The 27,660-nt window shown below is 42.1% G+C and overlaps 1 protein-coding gene across 1 annotated transcript in view; it reads left to right on the top strand.

Annotated features, from left to right (window-relative positions):
- FBN2 (fibrillin 2) overlaps positions 1-27,660 on the top strand; it is a 260,472-nt gene that overhangs the window by 216,015 nt on the left and 16,797 nt on the right. The window contains exons 40-55 of the mRNA XM_077138319.1: positions 2,294-2,419; positions 2,976-3,128; positions 5,077-5,145; positions 6,011-6,136; positions 6,309-6,434; positions 6,884-7,009; positions 9,080-9,196; positions 10,704-10,832; positions 11,283-11,402; positions 14,520-14,645; positions 15,327-15,479; positions 16,226-16,291; positions 16,565-16,690; positions 17,202-17,321; positions 18,255-18,377; positions 18,778-18,909. Coding sequence (XP_076994434.1) covers positions 2,294-2,419; positions 2,976-3,128; positions 5,077-5,145; positions 6,011-6,136; positions 6,309-6,434; positions 6,884-7,009; positions 9,080-9,196; positions 10,704-10,832; positions 11,283-11,402; positions 14,520-14,645; positions 15,327-15,479; positions 16,226-16,291; positions 16,565-16,690; positions 17,202-17,321; positions 18,255-18,377; positions 18,778-18,909 — 1,938 coding nt within the window. The remainder of the gene's footprint in view (positions 1-2,293; positions 2,420-2,975; positions 3,129-5,076; positions 5,146-6,010; positions 6,137-6,308; positions 6,435-6,883; positions 7,010-9,079; positions 9,197-10,703; positions 10,833-11,282; positions 11,403-14,519; positions 14,646-15,326; positions 15,480-16,225; positions 16,292-16,564; positions 16,691-17,201; positions 17,322-18,254; positions 18,378-18,777; positions 18,910-27,660) is intronic.

The raw sequence follows: 27,660 nt of genomic DNA, 5'->3' as shown, positions 1-27,660 counted from the left end.
AACCTGGGGTAGCTCTACTAATATCAGATAAAACAGACTTTATGGCAATAACTGTTGCAAGGAGCAAAGAAGGACCTTCTGTATTGATATAGTGATCAATTCAATAACACAAAGCTATTACATATGCACCTGATAGCAGAGTCCTAAAATATATGAAGTGAATATTGACAGATTTGAAGGTAGAAATGAATGGTTCTATTTTAATAGTAGGAAATTTCAGTACAAAACCTTCAATAAAATAGATAGAACATCTATACAGAAGCCCAATAAGTTTGAGACTTCAGTGATATAATAAACCAAATGGACCTAACAGACATGTATAGAACATTTTTACTAACAGCAGCAGAACACACATTATTCTCCAGTGGACATGGGTTATTCTCCAGGATAGACCACATGTTCAGTCACAAGACAAGTTTCAATACATTTAAAAATATTGAAGGCATATAATATATTTTCACCAAACATGTTGAATGAAGCTGGAAATCAATAGCAGAGGGAGAAATGGAAAATTCTTAAATATATGGAAATTAAACAACATACTCCCTACCAATGAGTCAAAGAAGAAATCACAAAGGAAATCAGGAAATTTCTTAAGGCATATGAAAATGAGAACACAAGATACCAAACTTGGGCAGGCCACGGTGGCTCAGCAGGCAAGGACGCTTGCCTGCCATGCCAGAGGACCCGGGTTCGATTCCCAGTGCCTGCCCATGTAAAAAAAAAAAAAAAGATACCAAACTTATGGGATGCAGCAAAGAGAGAAGTTTATGGCTCTAAATGTCTACATTAAAAAATAAGAAAGATCTCAAATAAGATACCTAACTTTGCTGCTGGAGGATCTAGAAAAATAATAACAAACTAATCCCAAAGCAAGTAGAAAGAAATAACAAAGGATAGAGCAGAGATAAATGAAATATAGAACAAAAATCAATAGACCTGAAAACACTAAAAGTTGGTACTTTCAAAATATCAATGAAATAAACCTTTAAGTAGCTGACAAAGAAAAAAGAGTATGCAAATAACCAAAATCAGAAATGAAAGGCAGCCATCACTACCAACCCCATAGAAATAAAAACAATCATAAAGGAATACCATGAACAACTGTATACTTACAGATTAGACAGCCTAGATGAAACGCAAGAATTTCTAGAAATACACATATATGCAAAAATTAACCAGAAATATTGGGAAGCATATTCAGGACCTTGCATGAAGCAATCAAATCTTAGACTTTATACCAAAAGCATGAGTAGCAAAAGAAAAAATAATGGATTTCATCAAAATTGACAGCTTTTATACATCAGTGGACTTGATCATGAAATTAAAAGGGCAACTTACAGGACAGAAGAAATACTTTGAAACCTCATATCTGATAAGGGTTTGATACCCAAAGATATATAAAGAAATCCTACAACTCAACAACAAAAAGACAACCCAAATAGAAAATGGGCAAAAATTCGAACAGACAGTTCTCCAAAGAAGATATGCAAATAGCTAAAAAGCATGAGAAGATGTTCAAATCATTAATCATTAGGAAAGTGCAAATTGAAACCACAGTGAGATACCATTTCATACTTGCTGGAATAACTACTACCAAAAAAATATAGAAAGTAGCTAGTGTTGGAGAAGATGTGGAAAAATAGGGACACTCATTGACTGCTGGTTGGAACGTAAAATGGTACAGCCACTGTGGAAAACAGTTGGGCAGTTCCTCATAAAGTTAAGAATAGAATCACCATATGAGCTGATAATCCCACTTGTAAATAGGTATATAACCAAAAGAATTGAGAGCAGGACTAGAACAGTTATTTGTACATCAATGTACATAGCGCCATTATTCACAATTACTGAAAGTAGGAAGCAACCCAAGTGTCCATCATCAGCTGATTAATGGATAAAGCAAAATGTGGTGTGTGCTTACCGTAAGTATTCAGCCGTGAAAAGGAGTGAAGTTCTGATGTATCATGTGGAATGAAATAAGCCAGACACAAAAGGACAAATGTCGTTTGATCTCAATAATAGGAAATAATTAGAATATGCAAATTCATAGAGTCAGAAAGCAGAAGACAAGTTACTGGGGGCTAGAATGGGTGTAGGGAATGATGACATAATGCTTAATTGGTCCAGTTTCCATTTGGGGTGATGGAGAAGTTTTGGTGTGGATTGTGGTGATGGTAGCACAGCATTGTGAAGCTGCACTAAATTGTGTATGTGTTGTGCTTAAATGGTGACATATAAGTTCATCAAAAAATCTGTATTATTAGTTAATGGATATCCTTGCCTACTCTAGATATTGATGAATGTTTTGCACATCCTGGTGTGTGTGGGCCTGGGACCTGTTACAACACCCTAGGAAATTACACCTGCATTTGCCCACCTGAATACATGCAGGTCAACGGCGGCCACAACTGCATGGGTAGGTCAAGTTCTCCGAGGCTGATTAGGTTAGACTTAATGAGCTGCAGTTAAAGACTTTAATGTCTTACAATTATTATTCAGGAAGTTTGGATATTAAGTCACAAATGATGAGGTATACAAGTCTCATTATGTATCGTTCTTTTGAACCTTGGCTATGCTGTTATTACATTTTAAAAAGCTGGCATCTCAAAATGTCATCAAATATTACAATTATTTATTAAATAATTTCCATTCAGATAAAATGACAATTATTATACAAATGAGAGAACATTTAAAATTTACTACTTAATACTTTTTAAATTAAATAACTGCTTTCAAGGACAGAGATGTGTATTGGGTTTATTTACCACAAAAATTATCTAAAAATGGGAGAGAGTTAACCTGAAAATGATTTATGTTTAACTTTAAAAATTATTTTTGAGATACCTCCAAATGGCTCAGAAACTTTGCAGAATTATGTTTCCTGAGAAAGTTTCATGCCTGTAGGTGTCTGTGTTTCATTGTTTGCTGCTCGCTGGAATGGGTGGTTAGCTTATTTGTTTTCCTACACGCAGACATGAGAAAAAGCTTTTGCTACAGAAGCTATAACGGAACCACTTGTGAGAACGAGTTGCCTTTTAATGTGACGAAGCGGATGTGCTGCTGCACATACAATGTGGGTAAAGCCTGGAATAAACCTTGTGAGCCATGCCCAACCCCTGGGACAGGTAAGCACACAGTTCACACCGCTGCTACTGGCCGAGTCAGCGCTCCACACGTGTGTGTAACAGTGTAGACGCCAACGTGAGCTGCTCAAGTGGGAAAATAGCCAAGAGCATCATAATGGCTCTGTATCCCACACAGTTCTGTATGAACTCAGTAGCTCGAACAATGCTGGACGATTACTCATGCATACATTGGACACATATTTACGGATTAACTGCTGTGTACAGGACATAGTGCTATGGACGGTGTAATATTTTTATAAAACTTGCTGTGATTTAAAAGGCCAGCCTCAATAAATTTCATTGTTTTAGTTCAAGCCTTAGAAATTTGCAAACACATATGGCACATGCACTTGATGAGCAGACTTCATGCAAAACAAACATGTACGTCAGGGTGTTGTGTAAGCTTTCTCCCCCTCAGGCTCATTGGAAATTTCTTGACCGAAAGCAGAGCTTGTATTTACAGGGTCACATTTTCCTCTCAGTCACAGATTCCTTTGAAAGAAAAGTGAAAGATAATAGAGACAAGAACAAAATCTATCTGCCTTATATTTGTCACCCACACAGATTATTTTATGACCAGGAGAATGGTAATTTTTAGTAGCTGTGATGCCACAAGTTGAATCAATAGGACATGGTAAAATAATGAATTGTGCATTTGGTGCAAAATATGAGTTAGGGAATATATATTTACATTGCTTATCGCCAGGCAATTTTAGAAGCCATTAAGCTGGCCTACAAGTATTTATTGAGCGCTGATTATGTGCCCATCTTTCTGTTCTGGATGGTGGGGTGTATTGATGAGTGACGTACAAGACCCTGTGCAGATACAGTATGCCGTATACCTTCTAGCCAACACTGCTTTCAGGCATTTTACTCACTTGCATTAAAGTAGGCATCAGAAGCTAGTACTTTGTTTCTTAAAAACTGGAATTTTTAAAAACTTGTATTGGTTTGGTGAGTCATGTTTAGGCAGCAGCTCTTACATTCTGTGTTTTATTCAGTAACGTGTTTCAGTTTCCTGTTTGCTGCTCAAGCAAACACCATGCAAAGGGTTGGCTCAAGCCCTGGGAATTTATTAGCTCTCAGGTGTGAGGCTGGAAAATAGTACAAATCAAGGCGACATGAAGGTGGTGGTTTCTCCTCAGAGCCGGCACCCTGGGGCTGGCAGCTGAAGCTCCCGGGTCCTGGGCTTCTCGGCCACATCACCATGCAGGTGGTGGGCCTCCCAGCTGGCCTTTCTCTTACAGGTTCTACTGATTTCAGTTTCCTGCATCCCTTGGCACTCTCTCATTCGCTCTCTGAATTTCCTTTTGCTGATAAAGGACTGTAGCAATAGGACTGAGAGCCGTCCTGATTGGTTGGGCACGCCCCAACTGAGGTTACCTCCTCAAAGGGTCCTACGTTTTCACACCCAGGAATGAATTCGGTTTCAGGATGTTTTTCTTTGCTCCAGTGGTGCCTCAGATTCCTGTTCCCACTAACAGATAGACGTTTGCCGTAAAGACAGGCAGAATTCACATCACACTTGTAATCCATTGTTAACTTGTTCTGCCATTGTGAAATCGTATTTATATGCCTATTCCCTGTGTAATCCATAATCCCTTTTCCACTTTGTACTCTAGTCTGTCTTTTCAGTCTACTTAGGTTGTATCATTAAAAGTTCCACATACCAAAAGGTAAAGAGAATTTAAATGTTTAAGTAGATCTTGAAATCTTGCTGTGACTTACTTATCTTCAAATGTCAGAGCAGTAAAAAGATAAAACAACAACAATGAATAATGCCTAAATTCACTCCCTGCAGAAGCAGGCATTATTATCAAATAAATTCGGATGTCTGGCTGTGAATCATATAAAATATATCTGCCAGCAAAAGGGTTATTATATAAAATGTCATTTTGAAACAGTTTGAGAATTATAAGAGTACATTTTCTGTGTTTATATCTTTAAGCTGATTTTAAAACCATATGTGGAAATATTCCTGGATTCACCTTTGACATTCACACGGGAAAAGCTGTTGGTGAGTTTTTCCAGATTGTGTTTATTTTAATCCATAATGGTAGTGTTTTGTAAAATCTATTCAGTGTTTTTAAATTACAAGAGGGCCACCAAAAATAATCATCTGGATTCCAATCTAATAGAATTAGAGAAAGGAGAGATTAGACAAGTGGTCACGGCATTTTCCATTCAGCGCAGTCTGGTAACTGGGTTCTGACAGTTACTTGACTATCTCAAGGTGTCATATATACCAAGCTTAAATTTTAATTTTCTTTTTCATGCATATTACATTATATGGCTTTATTTTAACCTCCAATTGTTATTTTCATTAATATATGTTTGTTTGGGTGTGTGTGTTTTCTTGCAGGGGGGGTGTGGTTTGTAGTATCCCTTTCTAATGGTTTAATGATGAGCTTTCAGACTTATTTTTTTATAAATATGAGCTTTCAGAATTATTTTTTACACAAGTTATCACTCTCTACTTGTTTATTCATTCTACTTGCTTCTTCCACAAAGATTCAGTAAGCAATTTAATTTTAAGTCTCCATTTTTCAATGCATAAATGAGAAAGCACTTAAAATGAAGAGAGGCGTCCTATTTAAGTGAGTAGCCGTGTGATGATAGCCTGACACATGCACTGAAGAGCTGTGATCCCCTTGGAGGTTCCTTGGTTATACACGCACTAAAATCGCTGGATATTTTTTGTCAGCCATATAAATTTTTCCATCCCTGTTGGAAAATAAGCCACAGTTCATGTATGCGGGTGGACAGCTAAATGTGACACCAGACGTGTGTTCTCATTCCATGGGACACACAGTGTTGGGCAGTTGTATGGTAAGCGCGTTAAGCAGAACCACGTACGTCTGACCGAATCCGTTCGATTTTAGACATCGATGAATGCAAAGAGATCCCAGGCATCTGTGCCAACGGTGTGTGCATTAACCAGATCGGCAGTTTCCGCTGCGAGTGCCCCACAGGCTTCAGCTACAACGACCTGCTGCTGGTCTGTGAAGGTAGTCCAAATAACACGCTTCTTACCCAAAACCACCTGGCGGACTCACGTGGGTCTGAGACGGTTTGCGGGCTTCTACGAATTCTTCTAAAGCGATTATAGAGCGGGTAAGGGACTGTGATTCTTGACGCGCTCATGAGAGACCCTTGAGAATTTCACTGTCGTGCTTTCAGATATCGACGAGTGCAGCAACGGGGACAACCTCTGCCAGCGGAACGCAGACTGCATCAACAGTCCCGGCAGCTACCGCTGCGAGTGCGCCGCGGGCTTCAAGCTGTCCCCCAACGGGGCCTGCGTGGGTAAGGAGGACGCGGCCCCGTTCCTTGGCACGGAACACGAAACTCTTTGGGTTTCCTACCCTAAAATGACTGTCAAAAGATGCTTTCAAAATTTCTTTTGAAAAGATTTTCAAACCAACTCTATTCGGCGGCATTGAGCCCATTTTGTCTTATCTCTTGGATTATTTTAAGAAAAGAGGATTCTTTGACCTATTTCTTTAGGATTTGGACCTAAAATGCAATCTCCTTGAGATAGGAATCAACACATAAAAACGGCATATTTTTTTTTTTAAAAAAAAGAGGCTTGGATGCTTTAAGGCCTTGCTATTTAGACTCCACTGTCGTTAAGGTTCATTTTCAGCCTGTGTGTAATAATTAATAGCAGATTACAGAAAACACATCGATGAGAAAATGAAGGAACCTTAATAAAACTCAGATACGCGTAACATGTGTTTTATTTTCTGTTTTAGATCGCAACGAGTGTTTGGAAATTCCTAACGTTTGCAGTCATGGCCTGTGTGTCGACTTGCAGGGCAGTTACCAGTGCATCTGCCACAACGGGTTTAAGGCCTCCCAGGACCAAACCATGTGCATGGGTAAGAGAAGGACGCCCAGCCCCAGGGACCGAAAGGGAGCTGAGGCCCCGCAAGAGATGACCATTCAGCCGTGTGTCCCGAGTCAAAACCGGCCTTGCAAAAAAGCAAACTGGGTTAAACTGCACAAGGTTTGATTCAGTGTGCGATGTGCGAGCAGGGACATGCCATGGCATGTTCTCCAGTTCAGCAAGTCACAAGCTTCTTGCCCAGGTGACTTGCACGTCCTGGTGATGCTGTCAGCCACTCAGTTACGTGGTCTTTACCGCAGTACCCGGTCCCTGTAGCTATCCGTGCTCCCTCTCAGGAAAGCATCTCAGAATGCAAGGAAGTAAAGCGACATGAAACGAATATCGTGCATGTGTGTGTGTATATGTGTGCGCTTGTGAGTAGAGTCATGACACTGATGTGTTTGTCACATCATTGAACACCTGGGATTTATCTGCGTGTTTTGTGTTTCAGCTCTTAAAAATAATTTTAGAAGCCAAACTCTAAAAATTCACAACCGCTAATGGAATGATTAGTTACATGTGTTGCTCAGAACATACTTGCTGAGCTGTTGAGTAACTTTTAATTGTTGATTAATTGTTGTTGATTAAGAATATTTCAGAGAAATTCATTCACTTATTCTTCTCTTCCCTTCAGCTAACACGTTATGCTTAGAAACCAGAACAAATACTAATTTTAAAAAAAAAAGCATGAAAATGACACGTAGTATTTGGGGTTTGACATGCTTATAGTTCACTGAACAGCCAGGATTATATGTGTGCAAATACAGTTTATATGGAAAATCCGTAATATGCTAGGATTTCAAAACTCCAGCTAACCAAAGCAGAAGGCTTCTGATTGAAAATCTAACTGACCTAGAGACCTAAATCCAAACTCACGGAAGAGTAGATATTAGAATTTAAATGTTCTTCTTTATCCAACTGTTAATTGCCTATTTCCTTAAAGCCCTTGCAAGGAGAATGCAAATTATAATCAAGCTCCCATCTGCATAAACATTCAAGTCATATTTCAGTACTGCAGAACTAGTTTCATCCAGCTCCCACCCATATACACTGAAGTCATATTTCTACTGCATCCTAAGAGCTCCGCTTTGCCCTCTGCCATGAAGGCAGGATAAGTTCTCTAGGTAGTATTTATACAAAGGAACAAAACAGAGAATCTGGCCCGAATCACAAGAACTTTCTGAGGATGGCCACTTACACACTTCTGTCTGTACTCCCTGGAATAGAGTATGATTTGGCAAAAAAAAAAAAAAGTCTGTGCCATTTAGGATTCAGAAATTCATATAGAGAAAATCCACTCAAAATCATAACAGTTCTTCCCATCAGACTCTGTGGTGATACCCCCTGAGCAGGAGCTTCCTTCCGAAGGCACATTACCTGTGTTTTGCACAGTAGAGTTGCAGCAGCCCGGAAAACTTGGTTTGGGGAGTCTGCTCTGAGATGTGACAGCGCATCTGCTAAATATTTTCTTCATTCATTCTCTTGGAAGCCTATTAATACTGGGTTCTAGTTGACTCATTCAGTTTGGATTCCACTAATTCATAAATGAAGGAAACTAAAATGTACCTTTGTTTTGCTGATGAAATGAAGCTGTGTGAATTTCTGGGGGAGTATTCCTAATGTTTAATGGAACGACTTAATATTCCTAAGATGAGTTTATCTGTAATTGACAAGCACATCTGTTCATTAGAACTTCTCCCTTAAGAAGATGCTGCTTAGCTGAGTTCTGAGTGAGTGCTGTGTGTGCTTGTAAATAAACTGCACTTCTTTTCTTATAGTCTTCAATTTGGACGTTTCACTCCCTGATATGTGTTTTCCTCAAATAAATATGGATTTTTACTATTCGACAAGGAAAACCTAAGTAATTTAGTAGCCAAAAAATATGTGAAAAGTGAATGGGCTGGGGCAGGCCACATGGCTCAGCAGGCAGAGTTCTCGCCTGCCATGCCGGGGACCTGGGTTCGATTCCTGGTGCCTGCCCATGCGGGGAAAAAAAAAAGTTACTGGACTGTTTAATTTCTGGTTGAAAGTATAATTACTTCGAGCTGATGTTTCTTTGTAGATGTTGATGAGTGTGAGAGACATCCGTGTGGGAATGGAACGTGCAAAAACACTGTGGGCTCCTATAACTGTCTCTGCTACCCAGGATTCGAACTCACCCATAACAACGACTGCCTGGGTAAGTAATTTCAGGCAGTTCTTTTTAGCTCTGGTTGCATTTTCCCAGATTGTACTGAAATTAAAAATAAAACCAAGGAATAAAAAATATTTTGTTCCTAAAATTGCAAATCTGTTCCAAAAAGGTATGTAGGAACTGGTTATTTCAAGCATAGTATGGTCCTAAGTAATCCAAAAGAGTTTGCTCTCTTGAACACTTTTGTCAGTCAGTCAGTCATTGTAGGGCAGAAGGTCAATCAGAAGATAATTAAATGTATTAAAATTGCTTTGTAGTTTGATATATTTTTATCTCTAAGACGAGATTAAAAATGTCATTGTTTCATTATCGTTGCAGTTACTTCATAAGGATCTTTCTTGTTTTATATTCAAAATACTGGTAGTCTCCAACTTCTAATCATGTTATGTCTTAAAATCTCATTTTAAGTCTTCTTTGGTAGCCAGCGATGCCTTTTCCCTCAGAAGCAATGCATGCCAGAAGATTTCTAGGGCAGCCTTCAGAAACCTGTTTCATATGTTTGTGAAAAACTGCACATTGGCAGTGGAAAATAACACTGTCTTCTGGGAATGATATGCAGTTTTAGCCTTTGCTCCACACAAATATACGAATGACTGAAATAAGAATTGATGATGAGTGGGAGAGGTTCCTCAGGTTAGTGGAGATAGTAAGAGAAATAGGCATGCACAGTCACTTTTGCTTCCCACATGCCAGACACCGGGCACGTGCCTTACAGTGGAACCGCATCTAATTCACGTGGCCCCGTGAGGGGTATGAGAGCAACTCAGGTTTCCTACTAATAGGGGACCATCCCAGCCCATCCCCGCCTCCTGAGTTAACCCAACATACGTTCTTCTCAATTTTATTTTTCAAAAAAAATCTGCAATTGTGGACATTTTTCAGAGCTAGTTTTATTACACTCTCACCTTCACAACTATAGCTTCTCAGACCTGTACAGCCAGGGAGAGCTGAAAGGTAGAGTTCTGATCAAAGTGAATCTTCATACAATCCAAGAAATCACTCAAATACAATTAAACCTAAGCATCATTGAAAGCCCAACTCTTGGTGTGCTCTTTTCAAATTTTGTATCATGTCAGCAAAATATATTTCTAGCGCTATTCTATCATTGGTTTTCCTGTATTTAATAGTCTCAGTTATTTGTTCTTTGGCTGTGTTCAGCAGATCTCCAAGTAAATAATCTAGAAGCCAGGCAGACAAGTTAAATCCCATATATCCCCTTGCCTCTGTGAAAAGAAATAGTTCTCATTTGGAAGGCGTGGAAAGTCTCATCGTAAACCTAAGACTCTTACCTGGTGATGAGTTTATGTGTTACATCCATAGCAGATATGCCCCTGGGGCTGAGGTCCTGGGGATGCCTGCATTTAGGATGAGCAATTATAATGTAGGGTTTGGTAAATAGATGCCAATAAACATGTTTTATGTTGCAGCTGGTGAAGCCATCCACGTGTAAGAGAGAGCTCTCTATAAGATGCTGACTCTTGTCTTCTTGCAGATATAGATGAGTGCAGTTCCTTTTTTGGCCAGGTGTGCAGAAATGGACGGTGTTTTAATGAAATTGGCTCCTTCAAGTGTCTGTGTAATGAAGGTTATGAACTTACTCCAGATGGCAAAAACTGCATAGGTAAGCATACAAGCCACAAGCAGTATTGTCTGGAAAAATCAGTAGGTGTGTTTATGGTGCTTTGTTTTATTTTATAAAATCAATGACGTGCCTCCCCATCTGCGACCTGTTTGCACATCATTTGATAGGCTGATCACATGACTGAGATAAGAAATGAGGGGAAATTTTAGTAGAAGAAATGACAACAATTTGGAAAGACTGATAGGTAATGGTTTTCTTGGCAACACAGTTTGAGGCTTTTCCTTCCTCAGTAAAAGTAGGCAAAGGAAACAAATTAAGAAACATTAACTTCTTCCCGAAGGGGAAATATCCAAGATATCAGAAGAGTATTTCTGGGCAGATCAGAGGTTCTGAGTTGAATTCATGTTAATTTCATTTGATGGGCAAATAAACCTATGCAACAGTTAGCTCATAGTTGAAGTCATTTTTTTTCCTTCTCTCTCTGTAAAGATACTAATGAATGTGTGGCCCTTCCTGGCTCCTGTTCCCCGGGCACCTGTCAGAATCTGGAAGGGTCCTTCAGGTGCATCTGCCCGCCAGGGTACGAAGTAAAAAGTGAGCGCTGCATTGGTAAGACTCGCATTGATTCTGAACTCTGGGAGCTCTTTGGTACCGGAAAAAACTAAACCCCAGCCACCGCAGGCGTGCTGCTCCAAGGAATTAAACCTGCAACTGCCTCTTTCTGTTTTATTGAGTCATCAGAAATGATTTAAAGGTGGGCTGGTGGGAATAAAAAAACTGAAGGATGTGGGATTTTTCATTAACAGAAGTCTTATGCTAGGCCGAGAATTTTCAGTATCCTCTAATCTTTTTTCCAAATGTCAACAGAGACTTTCTACTGAACTTCAAGAGTGTCTACAAAAATTGTAATCTTTGGCAACCAGTTTTGAAACAGCTATGAAACGTTTCTAGAGTCCTAGAAAAGCGAAGCAGAAATTCTTGACAATGCTGTCGAGACTTTTTTTTTCCTTGGGAAGGCCTCATGTCAAAACAGAAAATATTAGTCCATTTGTCAGAACAGATGTTTTTCTGCTGAAACTTTTCCAGCCCGCAGAACACGGAAACCACATCAAAAGTGGGTCCCAGAACCGCGCGGTGGACATGACGAAGGCGGGACTTTTCACAGTTCGCTTTATTTCAGTTTTAGACAAATTGTTTTTTACAGCTTTGTTGAAATTCAGAAGCACCAGCATCTTAGTGTGGTTTTTCTAATAGGAAAGGATTGCTGAGGGTGTGCCTCTGAGTTCTGCAGTGTTTTTTTAACACCATGCCTCTCGGCCAGATTTCCACCCAGAGACCCGTGCAGCTTCTGCCTCTCACGTCATATGAAAGGACTGAGGGTAACAGCTGACTTTACAGGATTTCATAATTTTCAGATCAGAACGTAATATGTTGTGGGTGTCTCTAGTCATTTTGCTTTGGTATTTATTTCTTCCTTTTTCTGTTTTGTTTAGTTTGTTATAAGATTATCTAGTGTTTTTGATACTCAAAAAATAACAAATAATAGTACTAGATTCATCTTTGGGCAGTGTTTCATGGAGAGCTCGAGATCTTTTCTTTCTTCCATTTTCTTTCTACTTAATGTCAATTATTCGTCATTCCTGTGATCATCCCTGTATGACTGCATCAGCCACCAGCAGGGAAGGCACAGTACAAATGCTGCTTGGAATCGGATAGGCACCCCTGCCTTTTTTCTTAGTGAAAGAGTCTGTCTGTGGATTTAGTTAGGGGTTACAATGTCAGGCTTGTTCTGCTTTCCTTACCCGTTGTCAGCAAAGCCACTGTTTTGTTCCTCTTAATATCAGACTCTGATTAACTCACTTCATGGGAACATTTCCTTCCAGCGGGAATCCCTTCTGTCAGGTCTTCTTGGGTCAAAGGCTCCCTGGCATACCCATGCCCACACTGACACACAGATTCACATGTGCCCACGAGCCTGCACACCGTGTCCATGCACCCTTGCACATGCCACACACGCATGCACCATGCCCGCACACGCATGCACCGTGCCTGCACACCCACACACCCATGCACCGTGCCTACACATCCATGCACTGTGCCCACACACCCATGCACCAAGACCACACACCCACACCCATGCACCATGCCCACACACCCATGCACCGTGCCCGCACAACCATGCACTGAACCCACACACCCACACATCCATGCACTGTGTCCGCACACCCATGCACCGTGCCCACACACCCATGCACCGTGCCCGCGCACCCATGCACCAAACCCACACACCCATGCACCGTGCCCGCGCACCCATGCACCATGCCCGTGCACCCATGCACCAAGCCCACACAACCACATACCCACACACCCATGCACCGTGCCCACGCACCATGCCCGTGCACCCATGCACCAAGCCCACACAACCACATACCCACACACCCATGCACCGTGCCCACGCACCCACATACCGTGCCCACGTGTGCATCCACCTTCATGCCACCTCCGTGGACACAGCCATGAGCCCTTGGCGCCTTCCTGAGGCCTGGGAACAGGAAACGCAGCCCCTCCCACTGGGTAACGCAGGTTTGCTAAGGAGATGCGCTTCCTGAAGATTTTAACGGAAGCAGCGGACCCTGTCGTGGAGGCGGGCCAGACGCTCGGGCGCTGGTGACAGGGTCGCGTGTCGGGGAGGGCCGTCAGTCACGGAGGATTCATGAGGTTCTGGATTGCTCTCATCAGAAGCAGAGGCCCCAGGGGGACCACGTGAAAAGGCAGGAAGCATGAGCACGTGGGGCGCTGAATGGGGGCTCCACTTGTAAGTTGAACCTACGGGCAGCGCAGGCGCAGCGGCATTTCCTCTCTTCTTTTTTTAAGAAGATGTGTGCGGTGACGCATTCATTAAGAGACTCTGCACATACAAATGGAAGATTGAGTCTGCTTAAATTCTAGACACTCTCGTAGAGCCTAGTGGAGTCTCTATTCAGTTCATTCAAATGACCCATAAAGTAGGCACTTTTCATGAAAAATGGCCAAAAAAGACTCGGGAAGGAGTTCTTATTTATTTTAAGGGACCTTTTTTTTTTTCTTTAATGGATGAATGGTAACATTCTCACAATAAATCCTCCTTCCTCTAGTTCTTTAGGCACTGATTTTCAAATCTGATTTTCCAATACCTGTTCTCGAAGACAGGCGAGGTGGCGACGGGACGAGGCGCGGGGAGGGGAGATGCAGCGGTCAGTTACCGCAGGGGCCTGCAGTACCCCGTGGCAGATGCACATGGGTTCTGGGTGTCTTAAAGAGGTGGGACAAAGCTGCACTGCTCCATGGGTAGGGAGGGGGGCACGGTAGAAAGTAGGGGTGACTCCAGGGTCCCAACTTGAATTGCTGAGAGTGAGACCAGTGAGGGTGGACATTTTGGCCATGCTGACATTGTGATTTGTGGTGGCATTGACCTCTTATGCCCAGTAGGCAAGTGGTCGTATGCTACCAGGGATCAAGCACGAAGAACTGTTGATGGACTTGGGAGATTCCAACATACATAATTTTAACACAATTGGTTAAAAGTAGTTGCAATCTTTGAAGCTTGAAACATATAATAGTTTACTTTGATGAATAAGTCAAACATTCATAACATAATTATTTCATATTAAATATTTACAGTGAGTTATTTTTAAATATCAGATCATTGAGTTGATTAAATTAACAAGTTTCCCTGCTCTTCTTCAGATATAAATGAGTGTGATGAAGACCCTAACATCTGCCTCTTTGGTTCCTGCACCAATACCCCAGGGGGATTCCAGTGCATCTGCCCCCCTGGCTTTGTACTGTCTGATAATGGACGGAGATGCTTTGGTAAGCCTTGGAGTGACAGTTCCCTGTCATCGTCGGCCCTTAGAAACTTCAGGGTTGCAAAGGAAATCATGACATTAGTGTTTGCCGCCACAAAGTGAATGTCTATAGTAAACACACCGTATATGAGTTTAAAATATACGTCTCGAGTATACATATGCACCAGATGATTTTTAAGGTACTTTGAACTGTTGAGGCTGTTTTTACACTTTTTTAAAATTTTATCTAGCAGAAAACTTATCCTCATTCACCATTTTCATTTTATTGATGGGGTTTATATAAGATTTTCACATATTGGCATATGGGTTGGCTTCGGTGTGATTTAACTTCCTCAAAGTTGGATTTTTGTTTTTGCTAGACCATAATGAAACAGTGAAAAAGAAAGGTTCTTTGAGGAAATCATTTTGGTGTTGAGCATAGTTTTTCCTAATTTTCCTAAGCACATTAATAGAAATATTTTTAGCATTTTAATAATCAAATGCAATTTCATAGGCAGGTAGGTTTAAATTGGCGCATAGAATCAGCAATTGGGGATTTCCAGACCTGTCTTTTAACTGCTAATCTAATCGGCGTCTTGTGTTTTGCCTATGAGGAGTTTTCTGCTGGGAGCATAGTTATGTACAAATTATTCCATCTTCTCAAAAGCCCTGTAAGGAGCCCTGTAATGTCTGCTGTCTTGTTTAGATACTCGCCAGAGCTTCTGCTTCACAAATTTTGAAAATGGAAAGTGTTCCGTGCCCAAGGCATTCAACACCACAAAAGCCAAATGCTGCTGTAGTAAGATGCCAGGAGAGGGTTGGGGGGACCCCTGTGAACTGTGCCCCAAAGACGACGAAGGTAAGGTCATGACCTAAGACGCTACTCAGCACCAGTTTTAAGTGTTTGCCTGAAGACAGCTAGACCATGTGACTTCTGAATATTTATGAGCATGAAATGATCCCCTCAAGTATAAGCTTTGATGGTCCAGTGAGCAACCTAGGTTGTGGGGCTTCTTTCAGCCTTTAACTAGAACATGTGCAAGGTCAGGTAGAGTTACCCCGTGAGTCCGTATTTCCCCAAGGTTAGTATTTATTGTTTTATTCTCTCGGTTGCAAAAGAATGAATTTTGAGAGGTGCAGGGCAGGAGATGCAAGGAGGGAATAAAAATTATGTCCCACATTCCTGCGTGAGTCCCCTACGCACATCACAGGCTGAAGCTCTCAGAATGACATGTAAAATTCTGAGATGCTGGGTCAGCATGGTGGCTAATTTCAGGAAGAGAACCATATCCTCCCACAGTGTGTGTGGGGTGGGGAGTAGGGGGTTGTAGGTCTGTTCCCAGCAAGCTCAGAGCTGGTCTGAGCGCTAGGTTTGGGGTGGCCTGTGTGTGTGTCGGGCAGGGGGTGCTGGCCGGCTGCTCAGGAGGAAGCACCTGGCAGGGCAAACACAGGCTGTCTTCTCCAGACATGCCCACTGTTGCTAAAGACCACTTTGTAGATGAAAAACATAATTCAATATAAATCCATGTATATTATGAAGCAGTTCTTAAATTCTCTGATAGTTAAGACTCGTCAGTAACAGAAGGTTTGTATTTTACCCTGTAGTTGCATTCCAGGATTTGTGTCCTTATGGCCACGGAACAGTCCCGAGTCTCCATGACACGCGTGAAGGTGTGGTTGGGTATCATTTATTCCTCTTCTCTTATGTGAATGTCATCATAGATCTCTTTTATAAATCCTGCTGATATGACTGCATCACACATTACAATATTTCATGACATATATGCTGTGTTTATCATTAGATTATGTTGTGATATATGAAATACATTCTACATATCTCTGGCAGAGACATATTTATGTGTGTCAAGAGCTTTAAGCCTGTTGACTATGCAGTGGTGGCTGCCTATTGATAAGAGACACTCCGTGGAAAATTCCATTTTTCAGATGTCAACGAATGTCTTGAGAGCCCGGGCATTTGCTCAAATGGTCAGTGTATCAACACCGATGGCTCTTTTCGCTGTGAATGCCCCATGGGTTACAACCTGGACTACACTGGAGTGCGCTGTGTGGGTGAGTGCTGCCTCCACAGCACCCAACTTTAAAGTCCTGTTCTCGTGTTTCACTTTTGGCCAGAGGTCTCCCGGGCTCCCTGGGTGCCGACAGGATTTACGAAGCCAGGGTGAGTGGGCGGTGATGGCTGTGTCCTCTCCACGCCTCCACTTTCCAGTCCAGCCTGGTTTATGTGAAGACAGAAGGGGCGGCCGCCTCTCTGCCTTCAACCAGATAAACAAGCTGATGCATCCAGGTTGTACAGTGGTGAAAACCCACTAACTGGGGAGAGACAAGTTTTACTTGATGACTTTCACCACCTGCCCTTGTGCCCAGGGGCTCCGGGCATGGCAGCCTCCATCCTTCTCACCGTACCCCCCTCCACTGCCTTGTGCAAGGGCCAGCCAAGATGGGGAGCTTATACGACTCACAGGTGCCCCTCACAGACCCTGGAAATGGGGGGGGGGGGGCTGTGAGTGTGTGACTCCTGGGCACACACCTGTTACAGCAAAACTTCCTTTTTCTTTTCCAGATACCGACGAATGTTCCATTGGCAACCCATGTGGGAATGGCACTTGCACCAACGTTATTGGGAGTTTTGAATGCAACTGCAATGAGGGCTTCGAGCCGGGCCCCATGATGAACTGTGAAGGCAAGTGGTGTCCTTTCCTTAAGCATGATTTTGTGGCACAGACGGTGTCCTCTCGTATCTGAGTCTTTATGTTGTCCTGGCGTTCTGCTGACGAGCGCATTTATTACAGGTGTATCTTCCTTTACCTAAGTAAACGTAGTACCGTAACTCCGTTAAAGCCCCTGTCTGATAATTCCAGCTTTTGGGCCACCCTGGAGTTGGCGTGTGTTAAATATCTTTCCCATGAAACTGGGTCACATTTTCCTGGCTCCTCAGTACATCAATTACTTTTGGATTATGACCCTAGGTATTGAGAAATATACATTCTGGATTCAGTTATGTTCCTCCAAAGAATACTGAAGCTCTGTTTTTAACAGGTCATTAACGAGGGTAGACCCGATAGCAGTTTGTCACATGTGTGGTGGGAGGTGGCTCAGATTGTAGCTCTGTTGTTTAAACCCTAATTGCCAGCCTCTTGGTTTTGCCCCATACATGCATTGTTCAAGCAACAACTTGGGCTTAGTTTATGCACACATACACAAATTAGTGTTTCTCTTTCTCTGGTCCTCTCTGGAGTGTTTGTCACCCCAGATTCCCTGGTCATCCCAAGATCCCCTCTCTGCTATCCTCTGGACAGAAGGTAAGGAAGTTTTCTGTTGGAGACTTAGCAGCCAGATGCTGCTACTGCCAGGACTGTGGCTGGCTGCCCTCAGGGTAATTAAAAAAAAAAAAAAGGGAAACTTGACACTGGTTGCTTGCCCTGAATTTCAAACTCAAAAAAAAAACACTGCTTACTTTTGGCTCAGCCTCCAGATCCCTCAGGCACCTGTATTTTGTTTAGAGTTTATAGCTGCTATTTGTGGGAGGATGGGTTTATTTCAGTCCTCCATGCCAGCATGACTGCTAAGTAAAGACATCAGCACCTATTTAGCAGCTGCCCGTTTCTCTGAGCAGACATCAACGAGTGTGCCCAGAACCCACTGCTGTGTGCTTTCCGCTGCATGAACACCTTTGGCTCCTATGAATGCACGTGCCCCATTGGCTATGCCCTCAGGGAGGACCAGAAGATGTGCAAAGGTAAGGGAAAGTTCCCGCTGCCTCCGGCACCTGGGGGTTATGTGAATGCCTGCACAGTCAGCTGCTGTCTTCTTCTAGAACTTTAGAGAAATACAACATGACAGCATTATGCCAGTCGGTTTCTACACCCAGGCGTCACGCCCCACCCCCCATCGTGACACTCCTGGGCTCTCTTTAAGATTGCCCCTTCCCCAACTTCTTGTCGTTAGGACCAAGGCTGAAACTGTCACAGAACTGGAAATAACGCCAGCCGTTGTGAAAGACGGGGCTCCCCCTTGCCCTGCCACACAAATAGATTTCATCTTAAGAGCAAGAAGACTGAAAGACTTCAAAGTGCTAGGCCTCAGCCTGCTCCTGACTTTCCTGTTTTTGTTTTTTTCCTCTTGAAAACTCTGCGCAGATGTGGATGAGTGTGCGGAGGAACTGCACGACTGCGAGTCTAGAGGCATGGTGTGCAAGAACCTGATCGGCACCTTCATGTGCATTTGCCCACCTGGGATGGTGCGCAGGCCCGATGGGGAGGGCTGTGCAGGTGAGGCGCTGGGGGCGGGGGGGGGGGGCTGTGCAGGTGAGGCGCTGGGGGCCCGGGGGGGGGCTGTGCAGGTGAGGCACTGGGGGCCCGGGCGGGGGGGGGGGCTATGCAGGTGGGGCGCTGGGGGCCCGGGGGGGGGAGGGCTGTGCAGGTGGGGCGCTGGGGGCCCGGGCGGGGGGGGGGGGCTGTGCAGATGGGGCGCTGGGGGTGGGGGGGGCTGTGCAGGTGAGGCGCTGGGGGCAGGGGGGGTTGTGCAGGTGAGGCGCTGGGGGCCCGGGGGGGGCCGCACAGGTGGGGCGCTGGGGGCAGGGGGGTGAGGGATGCACAGGTGGGGCGCTGAGGGCTGCGGGGAGGGCTGTGCAGGTGAGGCGCTGGGGGCCGCAGGGAGGGCCGCGCAGGTGGGGCGCTGGGGGTGGGGGGTGAGGGATGCACAGGTGGGGTGCTGGGGGCCGCCGGGAGGGCTGCGGTCTCCGTTACCTTGGCCATAATTTTTAAAACATATTGGGACCTTAGTTAATTGATCTGTAAGGGGGAAGGGAGGGCTAGATCCCTAAGGTGACTGGGTATGTTAAAATGCTGTGATTTTATAACACGTGCCGAATGCTCATACCATGTAAGCAGGTGACAGCTGCTGCTTTTCATTTCCCAGAGCTTCCCTCGAGAAGTGCTGTCACTGGGAGTCTCCACGCCCTGCCCTGTCTTCCTTCCTGAAGACAGATGACCGCCCTCACTTAATTAACAATCTGTCTCTCCTGCCCTCACCTCCAGTCCCTACACAGTTTTTTAAAGGGTTTTGAATATGACTAATCATCTCTCATTTGGGGAAAAATTCCAAAAGAAGAATATGACTTTATAAAAATTAATCTACAGTTACCTGGGACTGGCAGTGGGAGGGGTGTGTCACCATGACGGGATCTTTGGGGGTATGAAAAGGGTCTGAAACTGGACTGTGGTTGGTTGCATGGCTCTACAATTTACCGTCACCGAGCTGTGCAGTTACAACAAGGGGATTTCATGGCATGTAAATTACACCTCAGTAAAGCTGTTTTTAAAAATGTAAATCTACACAAGAAGAGAAAAACAGAGTTGTTCACTATAATTTGTCTGTAGTAACAATGACAACAAAATTAGGTGACAGTCTAAATGTTCGCCAGGAGGATGGCTTCATAAAGTGTGGCACGTTCGTGCTCTAAAACATGATACAACAGTTACCAGGGTGTGTATGCACGAGCTGGCACTGATACAGAGACGCTAAGCATCTATCTACAGAAAAATATATACAATAAGTCATTATGTTTGAAATACAATTATAAATAATACCATATGCTTGCTTTAGGTACATATGCAAGCAAGTAAATACATAGGGAACGGTTTAGAAGGATAAACTCCGATTCAGAGGAGGGATTATCTCCAGGGAAGATGATTGAGATTAGAGGTTAGTGGTCTATAATGAATTTAACCTTATCTGTCAATTTTAATTTTTTACAAAAGAGTGAATTCCTAATTCCAGATGCAGTTAAAAAAAAATAGCCTAAAAATGTATCCAACAACTCATCAGATTCTGATTGGATTTTCATAGTTTCTTCCAACCTATTATTAGATATTTCATTCAGATACACTGCTTATTAAAGTTAAAGCTAGACCCTGTCAGAGGTTTGGTTACATAGTACTTACAAAAATGCTATTCTTCCAGGGTCTCTCTGTAAAGCAAAACGTTCACCTGGACTCCTAAGCCATGCGCAGAGAATAATGGCCGTTCCTCAAAATCTAGCACAGGACAGGTGTGAGCATGGATGGAAGGGTAGAAATAGAACTTGGTCACTAGACTGTCTTCTTACTATACAGGAGATTCATGTGCATTCCTCTCTTTTATCTGAGTATATATAGGTGTTTGAATTTAATCTGGCTAAAATATTCACATAGAAATGTGTTTGAATTTTTGGCCTGAAAAGATTCTTATTTTTGTAACTAGCTGAATTTTACGTTGCACTGAATTTCCTGGGAAGAAGAATAGCTATTGTGATCAGGTTAAGAGCTCAGTTTTCTGGTGCTTTGTTTGCCATAAATGACCTGGATAACTGGAAAATGGCTTAAATTCTCCATGCCTCGGTTTCCTCCTCTATACAGTTAGAAACTTAATCTAAGTCTATGTGATTTTGTGCCGGACAGGGGGGGAATGGACTAGCTCTAATATTCTCTGACCCTGTAAACTTAGGCCTTCAGAGAAGATACCCAGGGCAGCATTATACATCTGTAATTTTTCTTTTTAAAAAATGTTACAAAAGTTGCAGGTTCTGAAACTTTTTTGATCCTCAAGCTTTTCATTATGCTATGTTCTTAACTGAAACTTCTGCAGAATTTGTTTTGATAGGACATTTTGTAGGCAAGTTTCACTTTTTGTAGGCAACATGTTTTTACAATTAGAAAATCCATAATAAACAGACAAAATAATATTATGAATAAAAAGTGTTTGCAAATGTGAGGATGAAAGATAAAATCACAAATCAATAAAAATGCTGAACACATGAAATTGGAATATTACAAAATTACCACAAAATGTCATTTGCAATAGAAGCTAAAAGTATTGTAGGCTAGGGAATTAAAGAAAAGCTAAAATCTCTGTAAAGAAAACAGTGAACTTAATCAGAGATGGAAACCTGACCATGTAACATATTGTGGCCTGGCAATTATTTCTTAAATGAATAAATAAAAGAATGGAGAAATCTACTGAATAGAAGAATTTTACCTCTATCTTATATTTTAATGAAAATGCCAAGAGAATACATTTTGAAAAGGAGCTGAAGAGACAAGAGCTTTATTTTTTAAGATAATGAAGGGGCATGGCTAGTTCAGTGGTAGAATTCTCACCTGCTATGCAGGAGACCAGGGTTCAAGTCCCAGCGCATGTACTCCAAAAGAAAAAATAACAATTTTCCAAACAAAATTCCTTTTAATGTCCATATCACGTATCTGCCTCTGTGTATGTATGTATGTATAGATGTAGATACACATATACATAAATGGAGGGAGATATTTAAAAATAATTAATAAATGAGATTATGGAATAAAATGTGTTACCTTACTCCATTCCCTAGAAGATTTAAGATATGTGGGTGGAGTGTCTTAAACTACCGTAGTTTAAAGAAGGATATAGCCACAACTGCAAATTCTAAAGTGTATGGTTCAAATACTATAACATTTCAACCAAAAATGCAGAAGATGCTGAGGGAATAGCATTCTTTATAGACTTTGGCAGGGTACAGATTTCTCTAAAGGTAACTGTCCCATTTTAGAAAGATTGTATTAGGTACCTGAGAGGGGTAGGGAATGTTTTTGTAGAAATCTAGTTCAATGTTGCAGTGTCAGGATAGGTAGAATTTAAAGGGGAAAACAAAGTGGCATGCTCTTTAGGTCTTTATAATAAACTTTTCTCCTAGACATGGAGGCTGCTAGAGGTCAGTCAGGAAAAGAAGGGAAGAAGCAGCCACTAGATCTCAAGACTTAAAGAGCTTTACTCAGAGCCACACTGAACCTAAATTACCTGAAAATTAAAAATAAATAAATAAATCATTGGGAAACCAGCAGGAGGAAAGATCCCTAAGGCAGGAATGATGGGCAGTGCAGCCGGAGCTTGTGCCAGCACGAGCGTGGTCTAAAGTGAGTCCCAGGGGCAGCCAAGGGCTATGTAGGCAGGTTGGGTGTAAGCTTTGTGCATTTTGGCAGGTGTTCTAGTTTGCTAGCTGCTGGAATGCAACACAGCAGAGATGGACTGACTTTCAGTAAAAGAGGATTTATTTACTTGATGTATTGTTCTTCAGAGGAAAGGCAGCTAACTTTCAACTGAGGTTCTTTCTTCCATGAGAAGGCACAGGGCAATCTCTGCTGGCCTTCTCTCCAGGCCTCTGGGTTCCAACAACTTTCCCCGGGGTGACTCCTTTCTGCATCTCCAAAGGCCTGGGCTGAGCTGCGAGTGCGGAGATGAGGTATGCTGAGCTCCTTGGGCTGTGCTACATTGAGTCTCTCATTGAAGCATCCAGTCAATGAAATCAAACATCATTCATTGCGTCAGTTACCTCCTAGCTGACTGCAGATGTGATCAGCAACAGATGAGGTCCCCATGCCATTGGCTTATATCCACAGCGATAGAACTAGGTGCCTTCACCAACCAAGTTGACACCTGAATCTGACTACCACAGCAGGTGCCTCTGAGTGTGGGCCGTGGAGTGAACTATGAATATGAGAAATCCAGTTTCGTATCTACTAGCTTTGTGACCTAAGACTGGTTGGTTTAACTCTGTGCCTCAAATTCCTCATCCAAAAACAAGTAGGAATAACAAGAACCCTTACCTCATAGAGTTGTGAGAAGTAAAATTAGTGAGTTTATGTAAAGCCCTTAAAATAACACTTGGCATAAAGTAAAATTTCAGTTAGTGTCAGTTGTTGTTATTACCTAATTGATGCTGTTAAAGGTGCCTGGCTGCTGTGTTGGTGGTGCATTTTAGATGTGCAGAAGCAGGCGTTTCCTTTGGGTGGTGGTTGTGATTATCTAGGTGAGAAGCCAAGGAGACTCAGATTCGGGCCAGAGCAGTGGAGAAGAGGAGTGAAGAATTCAGAATATATTTTACAGAAAATCAATAGAACTTGCTCTGGTGGATTGCCTGGAAATGACAGATGAAAGAAGGAAGGTATGCAAGCTAATTCCTGGGGTTTTTACCTGAATATCTGATTACATTATGATACTATTGACTGCTATGGAAAAGCCTGGAAGAAGGAGGTTTGGTTAAGGGAGCAGAAAAATAAGAGTTCTGTTTGAAATACATTTGGATCACATATATTAGCTTTCTAAGTGGTAGATCTGCTGGAGCTTTATAGTTGCTGGCAAATAAGGTATCTGTAAAATCATAGGCTTGGCTAGAAGAGAAGACTGACAAGTAGAAGCAGCAGTTACTTCCATATTTAGAGTAACTAAAAATATTTAGGAGACTGAAAAAGGGTAGCCAGCCAAACAATGTTATACAGGTGGATGTGATATCATAAAAGTTGAAAGAGCAGGTTGTTGAAGAAATTTAAGGTATGGTTGGTTGTGTTCAGTGCTCCTGAGATACAGCATAAGGTAAAGACTGATAAGTAAATTTGTTGACCTTCTCAGAAGCAATTTCAGATGAGGGGAATAAATGGATTAAGAAAGAATCAGATGCTCCAATATATCCCAGAGTAATCTGGGCAGAGAATAAAAAAGTATTTGCCAAGTCCCTTTTGAGAGCCTGGAGAGAAAGAAGGAAATATTCAGCTTCCTCACCTGGGGAATTCCTGATTGTCTCATAAGCAGTGGGGACAACCAATTCAATAGGCTGAGCCCTTGATCTTGGGGCTCGCCCCTATGAAGCTTATTCCTGCAAAGAAGCTAAGCCTACTTATAATAATGCCTAAGAGTCAGCCCCAGAGAACCTCTTTTGTTGCTCAGATGTGGCCTCTCTAAGCCAACTCACAGGTGAACTCACTGCCCTCCCCCCTACGTGGAACATGACTCCCAGGGGTGTAAATCTCTCTGGCAATGTGGAACAGGGCTCCTGGGATGAGCCTGGACCTGGCATCATGGGATTGAGAAAGATTTCTTGACCAAAAGGGGGAAGAGAGAAATGAAACAAAGTTTCAGTGGCTTAGAAATTTCAAATAGAGTTTGAGAGGTCATTTTGGGTATTATTCTTATGCATTATATAGATGTCCCTTTTTAGTTTATGGTGTATTGGAGTAGCTGGAGGGAAGCACCTGACCTGTAGAGCTGTGTTCCAGAAGCCTTGTTTCTTGAAGATGATTGTACAGTGATACAGCTATTACAGTGTGACTGTGTGATGGTGAAAACCTTGTGTCTGATGCTCTTTTATCCAGGGTATGGACAGATGAGTAAAAAAAAAAAAATAAGGATAAAAATAAATAAGTAATTGGGGGAGGGGGATAAGGGATAAAAAAATTGGGTAGATTGAAATACTAGTGGTCAGTGAGAAGGAGAAGTAAGTAGCATAGAATGTATAGTTTTTTCTTTTTACTTCTTTTTCTGGAGTGATGCATATGTCCTAAAAATGATCGTGGTGAAGAATACACAAGTATGTGATGATGTTGTGAGCCACTGATTTTATAATACGATTGGACTCTATGTATGTGATTATTGCTCCATAAAAATAATCCTTTAAAAAAAGAATCAGAGGTGAGAAAGTGAAAATGGCAACTGGAGATTTATCTTTCAATAAATTTTACCCTGAAGGGGAGCAAAGAATTGTGCAGTAGCTGCAGGGTAATATGCGAATGGGAGAGGAGATTGTTTTGTAAGATGGAAGTTAATAGAGATTGTATGCTGTGGAGAAGGGTGCGTTGAAAAGGGATCGAGAGCGGTAAGGGATAATCGTGAAATCCTGGAAGCGCATCCAGAGTACAAGTTGGAAGGGCTGCTTTTAAGAAAAAACAAAGATAGTTCATCCATTATAAAAGGATGAAAGGTTGAAAGTGAGAGCACAGGCTGATGAGAGGGAGTTATCTTCCCAGCGCATAGGGGCCGGCTTGGAAATGCGGGCATGGACATGATAGGAAGTAGAGTGGGATGGGTAGGGAAGTAGAAGGTATCCATTGGAGATTTGAGTCCCATATTAAAATGAGACCTGTCCAGGTTGTATAGTTTCTGGCTAGCATGTCGCCTTGCTCAGGAATAGGCGTGGAGTAGGCAGAGGGAAGCAAGCATCTGACAGTTGTCTTATTGACAGTGAAGGGGTAAATGATTGGCAATCATGCAGTCCACGAGGCATCAAAGGATAGAAAGGGGAAACAGAATTAGATAGGCGGTGCAACATCCCAGTAAGATATACCCCAGTGCAGTTACAGATTTCAACAGCAGCCAGAAAACGTAAAACAGAAAAGGAGGGTGAAAAAATCTATAGGTATTCAAGAAGAAAAAGAAAGCTACCTATGAAGTAGAAAGACATCAGGCTCTTTTTTCCAGTTTCTCTTAGTTATTCTCTGAGCCAAGGGCAGTAAAGCGAAAGTAATCTAAGATAAAAGCTCCATTATACATCATAAAATGTAGAGGCGCTCAGGCAGCCTGAGCCCTTCTCTAGAAAAATAACAACCGAATTGAGACAAATAAAATGCAAATCAAAATAAAGGCAAGCGACGTTAATTAGGGTTAGAGTCAAACTAAAGTGGCAGACCTTGTAGCCTCAGATTCTAGAAACAACAGAAATGACTGTTTTAAAAAATCTACAATTTAGCTCGCTAGTTTTGTGTATGCTTAACAATTTCGTAAGTTTTTTTCCTAAAAAGGGGGAAATATCTACACCAAGGCACATAATGATGAATTTCAGAACATTAAGAGCAGCAGAAAAATAAGATTTCCTACAAATGAACAGCAACCAAGGAAGAGATAACAACAGCGCGATACTTTTAAAACATTGTAAGGGAAATAGTTTTGAACTGAAATTCTATACCCAATCGAGTGTGAAAACAAGCAAAAGAAAGGCATTGTCAGAAATGAAAGCATTTAGCTTACTTACCATCCACATACCTTCTGAAATAATTACTAAACTCCATCCTCTATTTTTTTAATTAATGTGACAGTAGGTAATAGTATACATCAAGCGATGGTAAAGGAAAAAAAAACAACAGTAAATCTCATTACGTAGTCTAAGTAGATGTTTATCGCAGATGTGAAAAAATATTTCTAGCAAACAAAAATTCCTCAATGAGACAAACATGGAAGGTAGCATGGGGAGAGAGCAAATTAAATTCATTCCAGGGGTATTTTGGCCAAGACCAGAAGCTTTAAAAACACGTACTTCTTGATACTAATGGAGAAGTTGTCATTAAGAGTGTGTATCAAAATTATTTAATAGAATTATTTAATTCTATTCCACTAAAGGAATAGAAAGAGGGTGGACAGCTTTACAAACATGAATTGGGGGGAAGTAGAGCCTAGAAAACTAGACTGATCTAAAAAAAAAAAATCAAGACATGGGGGGAAATGACCTGGCACATGTAATTAAAACACAATTTAAAATGACAGGCAAGGAGATCCAGATCTGTCAGTAGTCATGATATAAACAATTAAATTTCCGGTGAAAAGTTAAACTTTTCTTAAAATATTTTAAGAACTTCTTTGTAAATCCTCTGGTGTGCTTTTTCCAAGAAATGCACCTACGTGACAATGTGAGACAGACTGAAAGAAAGGGAGTCGGCAGATGCTATGAAAAAGCAAGGACGTAGCAAAAGAAATATCAGGAAAATTTAAGATTCAAACAGAAAAAGTGCTAAGATGAAAGGAACAATTTATCAAAAAGATACAATCACTAGAGCTCTCATAGGTTTCCAACAAAATAACTGCAAAACCTCAAGAAAATGTACAATATATCAGATGGGCGTGATGAGTAGGATATGGGGAATTCTAGGGAAGTGTGTTTGTTGTAATGCGCTGATTTACTCCTCACCAGCCTGGCACCACCGCAGCTGCTCCTGGGCCTCTGCTGGAAGCCTGTCAGGGGCATGTCCTTTGTCCCTGGCCCGAGCAGCTTTGCATTCCGCTGCCCCCACCAGTGTCCCACACCCGCCTCGCACTCTGGTCACATAGACTGAGCCCCAACACCGCCCTTTTGCATACAGATTTTCCAACTCGCCATCAAACGCCACCCCATCCCCACAGGGAAAAAAAAAAAAAGGAGAAAAAGCACTGCGTTCCGAAAGAGCCCATCTGAAAGGTTAAGAGTGAAT

This window comes from Tamandua tetradactyla, chromosome 20, assembly GCF_023851605.1.
Source record: "Tamandua tetradactyla isolate mTamTet1 chromosome 20, mTamTet1.pri, whole genome shotgun sequence".
Taxonomy (NCBI): domain Eukaryota; kingdom Metazoa; phylum Chordata; class Mammalia; order Pilosa; family Myrmecophagidae; genus Tamandua; species Tamandua tetradactyla.
Note: the sequence above shows the minus strand (reverse complement) of the source record. Positions and strands in the feature narration are given on the sequence as shown.